Source organism: Mastigoproctus giganteus, chromosome 6 (assembly GCF_048544385.1).
Source record: "Mastigoproctus giganteus isolate SK-2022 chromosome 6, ASM4854438v1, whole genome shotgun sequence".
Taxonomy (NCBI): domain Eukaryota; kingdom Metazoa; phylum Arthropoda; class Arachnida; order Uropygi; family Thelyphonidae; genus Mastigoproctus; species Mastigoproctus giganteus.
Genome location: NC_143580.1, coordinates 76,798,539 through 76,815,627, shown reverse-complemented (window position 1 = coordinate 76,815,627; position 17,089 = coordinate 76,798,539). Strand labels below are relative to the sequence as shown.

The 17,089-nt window shown below is 38.2% G+C and overlaps 1 protein-coding gene across 1 annotated transcript in view; it reads left to right on the top strand.

Annotated features, from left to right (window-relative positions):
• Positions 1–17,089, top strand: part of LOC150084418 (NPC intracellular cholesterol transporter 1-like) — a 594,638-nt gene that overhangs the window by 48,639 nt on the left and 528,910 nt on the right. Inside the window, exon 3 of the mRNA XM_090376055.1 lies at positions 7,739–7,901. Coding sequence (XP_090232181.1) covers positions 7,739–7,901 — 163 coding nt within the window. The remainder of the gene's footprint in view (positions 1–7,738; positions 7,902–17,089) is intronic.

Here is a 17,089-nt window from a genome sequence, read left to right as displayed (position 1 = left end):
GTGCCCCTGTGAGTTTGCTGTGGTGCCTTGGGACATCGTGATGCACAGTTTGGGAACTGCTGCATTAAACACATCAATCAGATCACCTGACAGGTACCTAGTCTTCAGATGCAGCAGTTTGCAGAACTGAAGCCTTTCTTGATAAGAGCACCCCTTTGTTTAGCATTAACATTTTTTTTTTTTTTTTTTTTTATCGTATGATGTGAGCAATACACAAAGGAACCAGTTTTTTCCTGCTTCCTTCATGTATCGTGGCCGTGAGGTCCAATCGGAGAGTACGGCACCATCGTAATATTCAAGCCCGAGGCGGGATTTGAACCCGCAACCTTTGGGTTGCCAGGCAGGCACTTTATCCACCTGGCTAGCCCGGTTGGCAGCATTAGTATTAGTAAAGGCACATGATGCAAGAAAGCAAGCTTATATAGCATCAGCCAAAAAAAAAAAAAAAAAAATCTAATTTCACCCATCCACTCACTGCACATGTTTGTCTATTTCTGCCTTGAATCCATTTAAGCTATCAACTTCTACAACGATGGATGGAAGTTTGTTCCAGCAATCAACCACATGCTGGCTAAAGGCAGACTTCCGCACATCTGTCCTACAACTGTTTTTCCTCAATTTGAATTTATGCCCTCTCAGGCAATTATTCTGAGCAAGAGGAAGAATCCCATCAGCATTGAGCATGCTCAAACTATTCAAGGCTTTATACACCTCAATCAGATCACCTCGCAGGTGCCTAGTCTCCAGACACTGTAATTTGCAAAACTTAAGCCTTTCTTCGTAAGAGCAACCTTTTGTTCCATTCACTAATCTTGTTGCCCTTCTGTGCACTCACTCCAGTAGCTCTACATCCTTCTAAAAATGAGGCCTCCAGACCTGTATACAGTACTCAAGGTGTGGTCTGACCATTGCCTTATACAAGGGGATAATCACCTCCTTATCCCTTCTAGAAAAATTCCTGTATATCATTGACAAGACACCATGAGCTACTCTTGCAGACCGTCTGCACTGCTCAGAAAACTTCATATCTGCCTGCACAATTACCCCCAGGTCCTTTTCATTCTCTTCCACTGTCAGTGTAGTACCACACAGTTGATACATTACTCTGGGGTTACTGCTTCCCATATGCAGTACTTTCCATTTGTCAATGTTAAACTTCAGTTGCCACCTCTCAGCCTATCTGCTCAACATTTCTAGATCCTGTTGCAGCAGCGCACTGTCATTAGTGTCATTAACAACCCTGCCAACCTTTGCATTGTCTGCAGACTTGGACATTAAGCCTGATATATCAACATCATTAATAAATACAGAAAACTACAATGGACCTAACACATGATGCTATACGTGAACCCTGAGGGACTCCACTAATAACATTAGTCCACAAAGAGCAGTGTCCATTGATTACTACTCTCTGTCTTCTCCTACTCAACCATCTCTTTATCCATAGGCGCTATTTGCCTCCAATGGCACACTGCTCCAATTTGTGCAGCAGTCTTCCATGTGCAACAGTAAGATCCAAATATATGATATCAAAGTTATTCCCTGCATCCCATTCCTCTCACCAGTCTCATTGCCCTTCTCTCTACTTGTTCCAGGAGCTCTATATCCTTCCTACAATGAGGCCTCCAGACCTGTATGCAGTACTGAAAATGTGGCCTGACCATTGTCTTATGTATTGGGATAATCACCTCCTTATCCTTGCTAGCAAAATTTCTGTATATCATTCACAAAACCTGTGAGCTCTCCTGTCAGCCTGTCCACTCTGCTCAGAGAACTTCATACCTGACTGTACAATTATCCCCATGTCTTTTCATTTTTCCACTACTTTGAGTGTAGTGCTCCCCCTATCATAAATTTTGTCGTACTTGGTGCCTTCTTACCAAGTTCCCAATGAATCCATTTTTTATCCTTAACATCTGAAGATATTTCAATAATGACATATGGTAATTTTTTTAGTTTATGCTTAGCAAGTTATTGCTTGATAAAAGCCCATAATGTGAAAGTTTTGTAATAAAATAACATACTGTATTCTTGTGCAATTTTTAAAAAAAATAATTTCCCGTAAAAAAAATTACGTTTCTTATTAGTTAGTATACTTTTATTGCAGTCTTTGCTGATAAATCCTTGAAACTTATCATTGAAGAAGATAATTTATGCACAATTGAATTTTTTCAGATGAATACCCACAAGACATTGATTGTAAAGATGAATTGTGCAAGAGGTTTTATCATTTAAAAATCTTTGTAGATAAATGTTGGGCATTAAGTATTCAAGTGACAATGAACTGACCATAAACAATGTACTGAAGTTCTTAATTTCAAATGGTTTGTATGCTATCTACCCCAATCTTTCAACAATGTATAGAATTTACATGGCACTGCCCATTTGCAGTGATGCAGCTGAATGTTCTTTCAGCATACTTAAGCTTGTTAAGTTACATTTGAGATCAACTATGGGAGGACTTGCTCTGTTGTCCATTGAAAGATTCATGGCTAATGATATTGATCATGAGACTGTAATAGATCACTTTGGAAGAATAAAATGTAGAAGAAAGAGCCTGTTGTAAACTTGTAAATAATGCTGTTATGCTGCCTAAGACAAGCTGTAGTTATAATTCAATTTATGATAAGTCAGATAATTGATTTAAAGTCAGATTTATTTATCTGAGTCGATTCATATATTTTGTATTCAGTCTTTTAAATTACCTGTACACGTGGCATTGGTTGAAGGCAGTGGGTGGCTTTCTGCTAATAAAGAGAAGAGTTACAAGACATTATTTTTCAAATATCATTTTTACAGCTACATCCTTTAATTTGATTACTTTGCATAAATGAAACTTTGCAAAAAAAAAAAAAGTTTAAATTAATAGGAAATTACTAATGCTGATGTACATTTTGTAAGTTTACATTTAATAAAGCATTATTTGAGATTGTATTTGCATCCTTCACTACACTAGTAGTAACTAGTAAGTAAGATTATCGATTTAAAAAGCTTTTATTCACTAAAACCTAAAGGCTTACAGATTCTCATATACAATAAATTATTTTTCCATTATTTCTTAACTATAAATGAAAACTATGAAAAAATGAATGAAAACTATAACAAAATGACATTCAAACATACAATAGGCACCTATTTTATCCCTTTGCTCCTCTTCACTTCAGAACCTGGCTACGCCATTGAGTACAACATAGTTGGTACTTTACTCTGGGGTGGCTGCTACCCATATGCAGTACTTTGCATTTGGCTGTTATAAAAGCTTGATGTGCCTTCATCAGTATTATTAATATGTATACAAGGGCACCTCCATAGCCAGGTGGGAAGGAGCAGCAGTGCTTAGCACACACTTCTTGATTAGACCGGGGTTCGAGCCCGTCACCACCAAATACGGAGGATGCCGAAAGGTCAGGGAATGACTACCGCATTTTCCCGGAGCAATATGGCCTTAGTTGCTAATGCTTCTAAAAACCAAAAACAACAACAACGTATACAAGTAGTTCTCAACTTTACGAGTTAATTCGTTCCTAGCGCGCACTCGTAAAGCGAAAACTCGTAAAGTGGGAATTCATTTCCCCTAGACATAAGGTTAAAAATTGGGGTTACGTTCTCAACAATGAAATTAGTTAGCTAATTAGTTTATGTTTAAATAATGATTGATTTATCCAAAGAAATGAAAACGTAGCGTGTAAAATCGAGCAAATAATAATAATAAAGAAATTATTTATGACTTATAAATGCTAAAGAATAATCATTCATCATCGTTGACTAAATGCACACTCGTTGATCACTCATTATTGGCTCGGCACTCGTTGGTTTATTGCACAACGAGTCGTCTTCTTCAGAAATGCTTTAAGAGGCGTTTGTTTTCAAGATAATCTACTCTTTAATTATAAATTTCACGATTGCATGCATAAGCATTTTTTAACGGCCCACATAAATTGCTACCAACTCGATTGGTGTGGAGTAACAAGTTTACGAAGCTTAAAAAAAAAGGAAGGAAGAGAAGATTCTGAAAATTTATGTTTTTATACGATTGAAGATTTCAGTAAAGGGGAAACCCATTTCACCATAATAATGTAAAAAACTACATAATTCCAGCTATTGGTATTTTCGCAAATGCAAGAAGATAGAGTTTACTACCCGTTTATAATTAGATGCACTAACAGAAAAGCCCAATAAACTGGAAAGTGCAAATGGTTTTTATTGTTTTATGGTAGTGACCTCCAGAAATGTGCTTTAGAAAAATGTCACAAAGGCGTTCAAAATTGGTTCTTATAACAGAACATATGATAACGATGAAAGTGTAGAGCATTTTAACGATTTGAATTGGTAACTAATACAATTTACAAACCATGCTCACGACCTTTTATATGGCCTTAAGGTCATGCTCGTGACCTTAAAAATGACAGTTTAGAGAGATAAATAGCTTAGTTATGTAGCGAAAATTTCAACTTCCGAGATCTTGAAACCAGTTACCAAAAAACAATGTGTTATTGGGTTCACATGATATTTTAACGATACGATGGTGTCTCTGCAACTGATTAATATCGCAAAGCGAGATACACTGTATTGTATAGCTATGCATGTGGTTTGGAATGCAATATTTATGAATGTTTAACATTCATTTTTTGTAATTAATGTTCATATTTTCAATTTTGTTGATACTTGGAAAAAAAAAACTCGTAAACCCGGGAACTCTTAAAGCGAGAACTACCTGTAGAAAACAACAATGAGCCCAGCACCAAACCCTGGGGGATTCCACTAATAATTAGTCCATGAAGAGCAGTGTTCATTGTTAACCACTCTGTCTTCTACAACTCAACCTTCCCTTTATCCATAGCAGTAACTTGCTCTTAATGCCATACTGCTCCAATTTGTACTGGAGTCTTCTATGTATGAGGTTATTAAAGGATCTCTTGAAATCCGAGTGTATGCTAACAAAATTATATTTTGAATCCATTTCCTTTGTGATCACATCATAATATCTAATCAAGTTCAGACAAGATTTACACTTAAACAAACCTATGTTGTTTGAATTATAACTGCACCCCTGTCTAGATGGTCCTGCATTACTTTTTTAACAAGTGAATCCTTTATTTTCCCTGAAACAGAAGTTAAGCTAATAGGTCTGTAATTGTTCATGTCACCCTTTTATCACTCTTTGTGAATTGGGGATACATTCACACGTCTCCAGTCAATGGGGACTTTCCCTGAATCCAAAGATGCTCTTATAATTATGACTAATGGTTTGCTTAGTTCCTTAGCTGTTTCCCTTAATATAACCCAGCCAACCTAAATGCTGTTTTCATATTTAACTTCAACAGGTTCTTTTCCACTTTCATCTCAGATATTACAAAATTGTTTAGTGCTCTGTTAGAGTTTGATAAATGTCTGGCATCCACTTTTCTAAACAATTCCTCATGTGTGAATATAGATGCAAAATACTTATTCAGTTTGTTAGCAACCTGAGCAGGATCATCAATGGTTGAACCGTTGATATAATGCAGACCAATGTGATTTGACCTATTCCTTCTAGTGTTTACATAAGTAAAGAAGTCTTTTGCTGTTTTTCTTTCCATCATTTTGCCAAAGATTTCTCATAATCTGCCTTAGCCTGCCTAACCTCCTTTATGACTTTATTACAGACTAGTTTATACCTGCCATGAACTTGTGTGTTACTTGATTTATATGCATCCCATACATTTTTCTTCACTGCCACAAGTCTCATTAGTTCATCTGATGTCTATTTAGGTCTAAGCCTTGAACAGTAATTCTTACTTGGTATGAAAAGCCTAGTAGTGTCTGATTATTTTCTTGAATACTTTCCATTTAGAATTTGCTGATTGTAACATCATCAGTTGATCGTGATCTGTATATGATTTAAAAACTATCTGAGGCTACTGTAGTTACCCTTATGAAAGCAAAACCACTTCCCTTTACCCTTGATTGTAGTTACATCCTTAAGTAAATCCCACACCTTTACTCTGTGATACCAATGCCACGTAATGGTTATTTTATCTGCCCATTTTTAATGCATGAATTATCATTGCTGATAATCAAGTCAAGATAATTACTCTTCCTTATGTATATACAGGATGTCCACAAATGATTACCCTGATTACATTTTGTTATAAAAATTTTATTACTATTGGGAGGTTAACAAAATTTAACCAAATTGTACACTAATATTAAAAGTTTTTATCAATACATAAGGACTTTAAAGAACTTCAACATGAGCACCTCTTGTAGAATGTTCCTTCATCCTTACCAAATTAGAGTATATTATAATCAGGGTAATCATTTGTGGACACCCTGTATATCAAGTATATTAATATGTGTATGGTGATGTGTTTAGTGCTAAAGTATTAGTTTCGTTAAAGCTAAATACAGGCTGAGACTTCAGTATATTGTGTGATTGTGTGCACTCATTGTCAATTTGCTGTTCTGCAGGATAATAAAAACCAGAATTTTCATAAGAAAAGCACTATGCAACCCTCTCCTTAGACTGACTAACTCAGCAACATTGTGAAAAAGATCCATAAAAATTCTTAGCATTACCAATGGAATTTAAACTTAGGTCTTTTTTGCCCGGTGTGGAAGAACGATGGTTATCATCACTTTGCTGCTCATAGCGCTGGATAAGATAACCATCATCCTGTTGTAAGGTGTTTACACCATACACATAGTGTGAATGTTTATAAACATAATTACAAGGTTTTGAAGATAAACTGTAGGAAGTGGAAGGAGCTCTTTTGAGATACTCTGACAAGTAGCACAGTGTGTGTAATCACTTCCCACACCAAGTGGAAAAGGCTTCGGTTCAAATCTTGTTGGAATTTTTATTCCCCCCCCCCCCCAACTTGGCTTAGTTTTCTCTATCTTGTGCTTTCCTTTAAATTCCTGCATAATTTCCTCTTTCCATCCAATCCATTATCTCAATTCTCCTCCCAACAGCTTTCTTTCCACACATCTTCCCCTCATTCACTTTCTTCAACATACTTTCTCTTCTCAATACATGTTCTGTAAAGTTCTTTTGTCTTCTTCTTAGCTCTTTTACTAATGTTCTCTCTCTTCTCCCACTTTCCTCAATACAGTACTTCCTCGTTATTCACTCTGTCCACCCATTTCACTCTTTCCATTCTCCTCCACACCCACATCTCAAAAGCTTCTAGCCATCTGATCTCCTCTCTTCCCAGTGTCCACGTCTCTGAGCCATATAGTGCAACAGTGCCATATTGTGCAACAATACCATGTATTCCTGACACAGGAGCAAAACTGCCACACTGACAGATCTGTCACTGCAGTGCCAGTGATTGTTAAAGATAATGTGTGGAAGTCCTTTAGAAATCTTGGGGAGGGGGAGTAGAAATTATAGTTTCTCCTCTGGTGACATATCACATACTGCTGTCTGCTGAACCCGAAAAAAGCGGTATGTTTAAGGTTGTAATAAGTTCAATTACCTATAAACTAATTACAATATTTGTGTGACATGCCTCTTATCTTTTTTGCAGTGAAGGTGTAAGTAATAATAGCCTTCTAACTTGATATAGATAGATAGATATACACACACAAAATTTATCCTGGGAGGAAAGAATCTCCTCCCCCCCGAACCTCCTTTTAATTCAATATTGAATATCCCATGTGTCATGATATGGTGGTTAAGAACCACTTTTCTGGACTGCATTATTTTTCTAAACTATTTAGTCATCTGTTACTTACAAAACTATATTTCTTGCAGGTAACAGCAGAAATCGCTTCAAGAGGTCACTGTGTGATCTATAGTCTTTGCCAGATGCATCTCTTTGGTGGTGAGCACGCATGTGTTTATGATGGACCACCAAAGCCGTTAATTCAGGAGCATGCTAACTTATTTAAAGATACTTGTTCTGACTTAAATACAGGTATGTCAAATATGCTGCTGTGCAAAAATTAAGTTACAACTATTTTTTTCTTTTATTTATTAAATGTAACTGAATAAATGTTTACTCGATACATATGAAATTTGACTTCTTGATGAGAAAATGAAACTTATTTTATGCAGATGATATAAAATTATTATGCAAAATGCAGATGAATTACATAAGTCTGCAAGAATCCATTAACATTGTTAGCAGTTGGCAGTCAACAAAACTTTTTTGATAGATACCAGCAAATATAAGATTGTATTGTTTAGAGACCCCGTGTATTTTCTCCAGGGGCTCACATCTGGTGAGGTGCCTCTGTAGTCAGGTGGGCAGGAGCAGCAGTGTGTAGCACACGCTTCTTGATTAGACCAGGGTTTGAGCCCATGAGCCACCAAATACGGAGGATGCGGAAAGGTCAGGGAATGACCACCGCATATCCCCAGAGCAATATGGCCTTAGTTGCTAATGCTCCTAAAAACCAAAATAACAACAACACATCTGGTGAGTATGGGCTTGGCACACCCAGGGTCCTGAGATGGATATCATCATTCTTCTCTTTCTTGGTGATTCCTTTCTACTTCTCTCTCTTTCTCTCTCTCTCAAGGTAACTCGGGAATTTTTTTTTTGGCTGGTGCAGCATAAGCCTCAGGCTTCCTTGCACCATATGGCTAATAATAATAATAATAATAATACTGGTACAAGAAGCTCACTTGCACACACAAGCACCTGGCAGAGCAGTTCACCTGAATGATAAGGCACCCAGAGACAATCCCAAAGTTTCTCACTCAAGGAATCATATATCTGAAGCCTAAAGACAAAGATACAAGAAACACAGCAAAATATAGTCCAATCACCTGTCTCCCAACAATGTACAAGATCCTGACCAGCTGCATAACCAGGAAGATATCAGAACATAATGGCCGAACAGCAGAAAGGATGCAAGGAGCAATTAACCATAGATGCCACAGTTATGGAGCAATCCTACAAGAAGCGCCACAACATGTACACAGCCTATATCGATTACCGCAAGGCCTTCAACTCCTTGCCTCGTAGCTGGCTAATAGAGGCCCTGAACATCTACAAAGTCAATCCGATAGTGACAAACTTCCTAGGAGAAACAATGGCGAAATGGAGTACCACCATTATGGTCGAAAACATCACAACCAGGACAATCCCCATCAGGAGAGGAATCTTTCAGGGAAATGCTCTGAGCCCATTGTGGTTCTGTCTAGAACTTAACCCACTATCCACCATGCTCAAAAGTAGCAAGTAGTATTGTGGTTCTGTCTAGCACTTAACCCACTATCTACCATGCTCAAAAGTAGCAAGTACGGATATAACTTCAAAGAAAGACAGAAGAACCTGTACACCTTCACCCACCTGATGTACATGGATGACATCAAGCTCTACGCGGAAACGGAGAAGCACCTTCAGCAACTATTCCAGATCACCGAAGAATTCAGCAATGATATTAGGATGGAATTTGGTCTAGACAAGTGCAAGACCACGGATTGCACCAGGGAAAATTTGTCAACTGAAACTACCAGCTGTAGTGTGGTAAAGAGATTGAAGCCATGGCAGAGGGAGAGGCCTACAAATATTTGGGGATGATGCAGGCTCAGCAATTACAGCTCAAGGAAATTAAGGCCTGCCTGACCGAAAAATATCATCAGAGACTGAAGCCTGCTGAACGGAGGGAACACAATTAAAGTCATAAACACCTATGCAGTCCCAGTGCTAACATACTCCTTCAGGGTCATAGATTGGACTAACATCGAGCTGGAGGATATCATGAGAAAGACAAGAACAGTGTTGACCAAGAGCCGCCAACACCACCCGAAATCTGCCGTGGAGGGACTGACAATTGCCCGGGAAGGAGGAGGAAGGGGCCCGATAGACCTCATTTAGCAACAGAAGACACCCGAAGGATTACTTCCAGAAACACACAGCAGCACTCCACCAGGCCATAAGGAAGATAGATAAGAGGTATACCCCACTCAACGTAAGCGAGGAGTCCCCCCCCCCAACCAGGAGGTACCAACGAAGCTAGAAAGATGGGCAGAGAAGGCACTCCATGGCAGACACTACAATGATCTCCATCAAGATCACATAGATAAAATTGCTTCCAATACATGGCTCACGAGCGGGGCACTCTTCCCCGAGACTGAAGGATTCATGCTCGCCATCCAAGACCAGGTAATCAGCACCAGGAACTATAGAAAATACATTGCCAAGGAACCCGGAGTGTCTGATGTCACATGTTGACAATGCCACCTGGCCTCAGAAATGATCCAACAAATCATTGCGATCACCCAGACTGAGTACATTCATAGACACAATCAGGTAGCAGGATAATACATCAGAAGCTAGCAAGGAAATACCAGTTGACCAAAGAAAGTGTACCATACTACAAGTACGAACCGCAGGCAGTACTAGAGATCCCAACCCACAAGCTGTAATGGGACTGCGCCATAATAACGAATAAGACAAACTCGCACAACAGACCGGACATAACCCTTGTGGACATGAATGAATGAAAAGGCTACCTATCTGATTGACATAGGGTACCCAACACTGGCAACCTGCAGAAAACCCATGAGGAAAAAATCAGGAAGTACACAAACCTAAGGCAGGAGATCAATGAGATGTGGCATATGCAACAAGTAACGACCATCCCGATCATCATGTCAACCACCAGTATGGTTCCAAAGACTACATAACAGCCTAGCTGCAATAGGTCTCTCAGTGAATACCTACAAGGAAACCCAGAAAGTCGCAATCCTGAACACCTGTAGGATAGTCAGAGAGTTCTTCGACCAACAGTAACACCAGACATAACAATAACCACCCTGTGTACTTGTAGCAATACCCGTCACGAGGTAGAACCCCCAGTCAGGGAGAAATAATAATAACAATAATAGTAATAATAATCTCCACACCTTTTGACTGCTTCCTAACTTCGGGTAATTTTTGAATGTGGTTGAATGTCTGTTGAAGTTAAGTGTTGAATCATGCTACGCTCAACGATTCGAAAGACAGAAATAGAATAAGTAGTAGTACTAGTAGTGGAGGCAAGAAAACAAGCTTATATAGCAACAGCAAAAAAAAACAAAACAACAGTGCTGTTGAGGAAGAAGGCAGAAGCCTTCGAAAGCTACAGTTAATTTAGTGCTTTTAATCTAGTATATTTTATTGTATTTTAATTCAGTATTTTATTATCAGTATTTTATCATTTTATTTGTATATCCACTGTAAATGTAATTATACTTGTTTTATCATATCTTAATTCAGTATTTTATTATTAGTATCCTTTTATTTGTATAATTATACTTGTTTTGTTTGATCTACTGTAAATTTAAATACAAAGTTTTTAAGATTTTGGTTTTCATTTTTACTTTAATGGTTGGTGAGAAACGCTAAAAAATCAGTATGAATATACCCAACCCCAGAGGCCTATTTGAAGAACTTATTCCCTGCATCCAGTTCTTTTGTGACTGAATCATAGTATCCAATCAAATTGGTCAGGCAAGACTTTCCCTTAACAAAACCATGCTGTGTCCGAGCTATAACTGAAGTCTTGTCTAGATGATCCTGCAGTGCTTCTTTAACCAGTGCCTCCATTAATTTTCCTGGAACAGAAGTTAAACTAACAGGTATATAATTACTTGTGTCAGCCTTTGATCCTCCTTTGTGAATTGGGGTCACATTTACACATCTCCAGTCTATGGGTACCTCCCCTGAGTCCAAAAAAGATCTCATAATTATGGCTAAGGGTTTGCTTACTTCCTTTGCTGCCCCCTTTAATATAACTGGATAGATCCCATCCACCCCTTGTGCCTTTTTTATGTTTATCCTCAACAATTTCTCCTCCATTTTCCTCTCAGTTATTACAAAATCATCTACCTCGCTGCCAGAGTTTAACTCACCTCTGGCAGTCCACTCCAGTTATCACATTATCCCATTGTATAAGGCAATGGTCAGACCACATCTTGAGTACTGCATACAGGTCTGGAGGTCTCATTTTAGGAAGGATATAGAGCTCCTGGAATGGATACAGAGAAGGGCAACAAGATTGGTGAAGGGAACAAAAGGGTAGTTTTAACAAGAATGGCTTCAGTTCTGTAAATTGTAGCATCTGGAGATTAGGCACTTCTGAGGTGATGTGATTGAGCTATTTAAGGCTTTGAATGGATTGAGCAAGTTCAATGCTGATGGGAAATCTTTCTCTTGCACAGAATACACACATGAAATGGCATAAATTCAAATTTTGGATGGGTGATTGCCTGTATCCAGCAGGGTTGATTGCTGGAACAATCTTTCAATTGTTTTTGTGAAAGTGGATAGCTTGAATAAATTCAAGGAAGAACTAGACATAGTAAAGGAGGGAATGGATAGGTGAAATGAGAAGGTTTTTTTTTTTTTTTTTTTTCCCCAACTGAGGCTGTTATAAGTTTTGCTTTCTTGCATCATTTTCCACTACTAATACTAGGGTAGATCATGATCTTCAGTTTATGTGGATGGACATGGGGATATTCACAATCAAATTGAGCTTATACCATCCAGGGTCAAATAGCTATAGACAATGAAATTGTTTATAAATGATTTATACAGTCTTTTCCGAACACAGTGGCCAGAGGGGCTACATACTATTTTAGTGAAAATAGCCCATAGCTATTGACCTCAGCATTGAAATTGTGGTAAAATAATAAAAATAATGATTTCATCACTATGGCACTTTCTGTTTCTCATTCTTCACACTTTTGGTCTGCTTTGCAGGCTTCCCCTCCGTAAAGAAATGGATCTGCAGGAACTGCCTTGTTCTAATTCTGCCATTGCTGCAGGCATTGATTCCATTTAGTAGGGCCACTCCAGTCATGTTTTGAGGATGCAGTTCTGAATGATTTGCAGTGCCATTAAAATGAGTGGTGATTGCCTAATCATTATGCAGGTAGCAAATCTCAAAGCCTGAAAAATGTTTGCTCTAGACAATGAACTTTTGGAAATAAAATGGCACATGTAGACAAGACAGTGTTCTCCCCAGGACCTATTGAATGGGCACACCGCCCGGTGAATTTAACTGACCGCCTGGCTAAAATTTAAGTGATTCTAGCAGTACCGTATGGTACTGCTTATACTGATCTCGATCAATGTTAATTTGACCATACTGTGTGATTGAGGTCAATGCAACGGGAGCATATAATGTTAAATTACACAATTCATTTTTGCTCTGAATTGCTTAAGTCACATTTATAAATAACAGAAAATTTTATAATATTGCGAAGTATTATACTTTCCCACCCTGCTGCTTCATAATGCCACCTGGCTGGCAAAATTTTCAGGGAAGAACACTGCAAGGCATATATAACCCTAGTAATGATCCTGATGTTTGGTGTCACATAAAAAATTATTTATTATTACTAAGTTATAGCTACTGTACAGGTACATTTTGATTTGGTATTAGGTGTGGCAAAAGATGCAAAGAAGCAAGCCTATGTATCTTCATAACAAAAAAAAATAAAATAAAAATAACCTTACCCACAAAGTTTGGCTATCTCTTCTAATAATTTGCTTAATTCTTCTGTAAGTTTATTCAAATACTCTGTGCGGCTGAAAGAAAATTTTCCTTTTCCAGTTTAAAGTTAATACCTTTTGTGCACATCTTCCAAGAAAGACTAAGGACAGTATCGGCATTTAGTTTATCTAATCCATTTAAGCTGTAAATGTCTCAGTGGGGTCCCATTGCAGGTGCCTAGTTTCCAGATACTGCAATTTACAAACTGAAGTCTGTAAATTTCATTGTCTAGAAACTTTTAACAATGCTGTTTGTTTTGTGGATGGCATATGATGAAATAAAAGTGCGTGTGTATCCTGTATGCAGGATAGATGGTTTTTGTGAAAACATCTTTGACGAAAATCAGAACAGTTTTAATATCACACTGAAGTTATGAATGATGTAACGTTTCATTTAGGAAGTAGCAGGCATGAATAAGCTCACGCCTGCTACTTCCTAAATGACGTAAATGTTCTTTCAATTTACATCATTCATTGGTTTTACTTCAGTAGGAAATAACGATGTAATGTTTTATGCTCACACCTCCTGCTTACTATACTGAATCAACATTAGTGACTGCATTAGCGTCATTTAGAAAGTGACATAATTTGCGTAATTTCTGTCTCACATTTTCACCATCAGGCCGAACGCTGACTGTCGGACTGAAATTTAGTAGGTGCCGCCAAAGATCTTTTCACATAAAGAATGTTGAGAATCAATGTTAGTGACTGCATTAACATAATTTAGGAAGTGATATAATTTGAATCATTTCTGTGTTGCATTTTTGTGATCAATTGGTTTTACTTGAGTCCGAAATTTAGTAGTTGCTGTCAAAGATAAAAAATATTTGCTTCTCCTCCTTTAAACCAGTAGAATTATTTAGTTTGATGTGTGATTTTTCTTAGTTACTGTTTTCATTGTTGGTTTAATGTGTTGTTTTTATTTATATAGCGCTTAGCATTTAAGGCAATATTACAGTGTGTATTATGCCTGTACAAAGTGCATTCCCAGAATTTTGTTTGAAGAGGGGTTCAATGTTTCATATTGGTAACTCTTGCAAGCATTAACAAATGACATTACAGTTATATAATACGAAACAAAATGTTCTTGGGGAGACTTTACTCCCCCCCCCCCCATGGACGTGCCTAAGGTACAAGTGCATGTTGTGCAGTTGAAAAACCTATAACTTGAAAACTGTGCTTCCTCTGGCTCAGCCAGAGCACTGATTGAAGAGTCCTTTAAGAATTTCTCTGGTTTCTGACAGGATTTTCAATTGAGTCCTCCAAACAAGAGACAAATTCTGAGTGGGAAGCAATCTAGAAGCTACTAGGCTTTTTATACCAACGAAAAGATACCGTTCCAGGCTTAGACCTAAATAGATGTCACATTAACTGGTGAAACATGTGGCAGTGAAGAAAAATGCATGGGATGCATATAAATTATCTGGTGACACTAATGCCCACAGCAGATATAAACTAGTCTTCAATCAAGTCAAAAAGAGGCTAGACAGCTAAGAAAAAATTAAGAGAAGTTTCTGACAAAGAATGCAAAGAATTCTTTACTTATGTAAATATTAGAAGGAAGGGAATAAATCGTGTTAGTGCACCAGATATGATTAGTTTAAGTGTTGATGATCCTGCTCAGGTTGCTGAAAAACTAAATAGTTATTTTACATCTAAATTCACATATGAGGAATTTTTTAGGAATGAGAATGCCAGAAATGCATCAAATTCTAACAGAGAGCTGAATGATTTTGTGATAACTAAGATAAAAGCAAAAGAGAAATTGAAGCTGAATATAAAAAAGGCACTTGTGGTATCTGGGATTTATCCAATTGAATTAAAAGAGGCAGAAAAAGAGGTAATCACACCTTTAGCCATGATTATGAAAGAATTTTTGGATTCAGGAGAGGTTCCTGTAGTCTGGAGATGTGCAAATGCATTCCCATTCACAAAGAGTGATCAAAGGGTAACATGAGAAATTACAGACCTGTTAGCTTGACTTCTGTTCAAGGGAAAATAATGGAATCAGTGGCTGATTTTTTTTTTTTTTTTTTGATTTGGTAGTTGTTGGCGCATCGGCTTCTGTGGCCATATTGCACCTCCCAAGGTTTTTGTAGTACTTTGATCCAAGCCCGAAGCGGGAATCGAACCTGCGACCTTTGGGTTGCCGGCCAGGTACTTTACCCACTCGGCTAGCCCGGTCGGCTCAGTGGCTGAAGTAATACATAGCCATCTATACAGAAATGCAGTTATACTGCAATCACAGCATGGATTTGTTAAGGGGGCACTCTTAGCATTAGCATTAGTAGAGGCATATGATGCAAGAAAGCAAGCTTATGCAAGCATCAGCCAAAAAAAAAAAAAAAAACCACTTCCATTTCACCCCTCCGTTCATTCGAAATACCTGTCCAGCTGAGCCTTAAATTTATTTAGGCTATCAACTTCCACAACAAGGGATGGAAGTCTGTTCCACTAACCAACTACAGCAGGTAGTTGGTTAGTGGAACAGACTTCCATCCAGCAGTTTAGCCAGCAGGGCTAAAGGCAAATTTCCACACATCTAACCTACATCTGTCTTTCCTCAATCTGAATTTATGCCCTCTCAGGTGATTATTCTGAGAAAGAGGAAGAATCCCATCGGTATTGAGCATGCTCAAACCATTCAAGCCTTTATACACCTCGATCAGATCACCTCACTGGTGCCTAGTCTCCAGACACTGTCATTTGCAAAACTTAAGCATTTCTTCATAAGAGCAACCCTTTGCTCCATTCACTAATCTTGTTGCCCTTCTCTGTACGCGTTCCAGCAGCTCTACATCCTTCTTGAAATGAGGCCTCCAGACCTGTATACAGTACTCAAGGTGTGGCCTGACTATTGCCTTATACAAGGGAATAATCACCTCCTTATCCCTGCTAGAAAAATTCCTGTATATCATTGACAAGACACCATGAGCTACTCTTGCAGCCCATCTGCACTGCTCAGAGAACTTCATATCTGCCTGCACAATTACCCCCAGGTCCTTTTCATTCTCTACCATTGTCAGTGTAGTACCACAGAGTTATGTTGCTCTGGGGTTGCTGTTTCTCCGTATGTAGTACTTTACTTTTGTCAATGTTAAACTTCATTTGCCACCTCTCAGCCCATCTGCTCAACCTTTCCAGATCCTGTTGCAGCAGCATAGCGTCAGTAGTGTCTTTAACAACCGTGCCAACCTTTGTATCGTCTGCAAACTTGGACATTAAGCTTGCTATGCCATCATCAATATCATTTATGCATACAGAAAATAATAATGGACCCAACACTGAACCCTGAGGGACTCCACTAATAACATTAGCCCACGATGAGCAGTGTCCATTGATTACCACTCTCTGTCTTCTCCCCCTCAACCATCCCTTTATCCATAGCAGCAATTTGCCTCCAATGCCATATTTCTCCAATTTGTGCAGCAGTCTTCCATGTGCAACAGTATCAAAATCGTTTCTAAGATACAAATATATAATAATAATATTTGTATATAAGATACAAATATATGTAATATTTGCTAATGCTAATGTTACCAGAAAGGCTTAAGTTCTGCAAATTGCAGCTTCTGGAGACTAGGGACCTGTGAGTTGATCTAATTGAGGTGTAT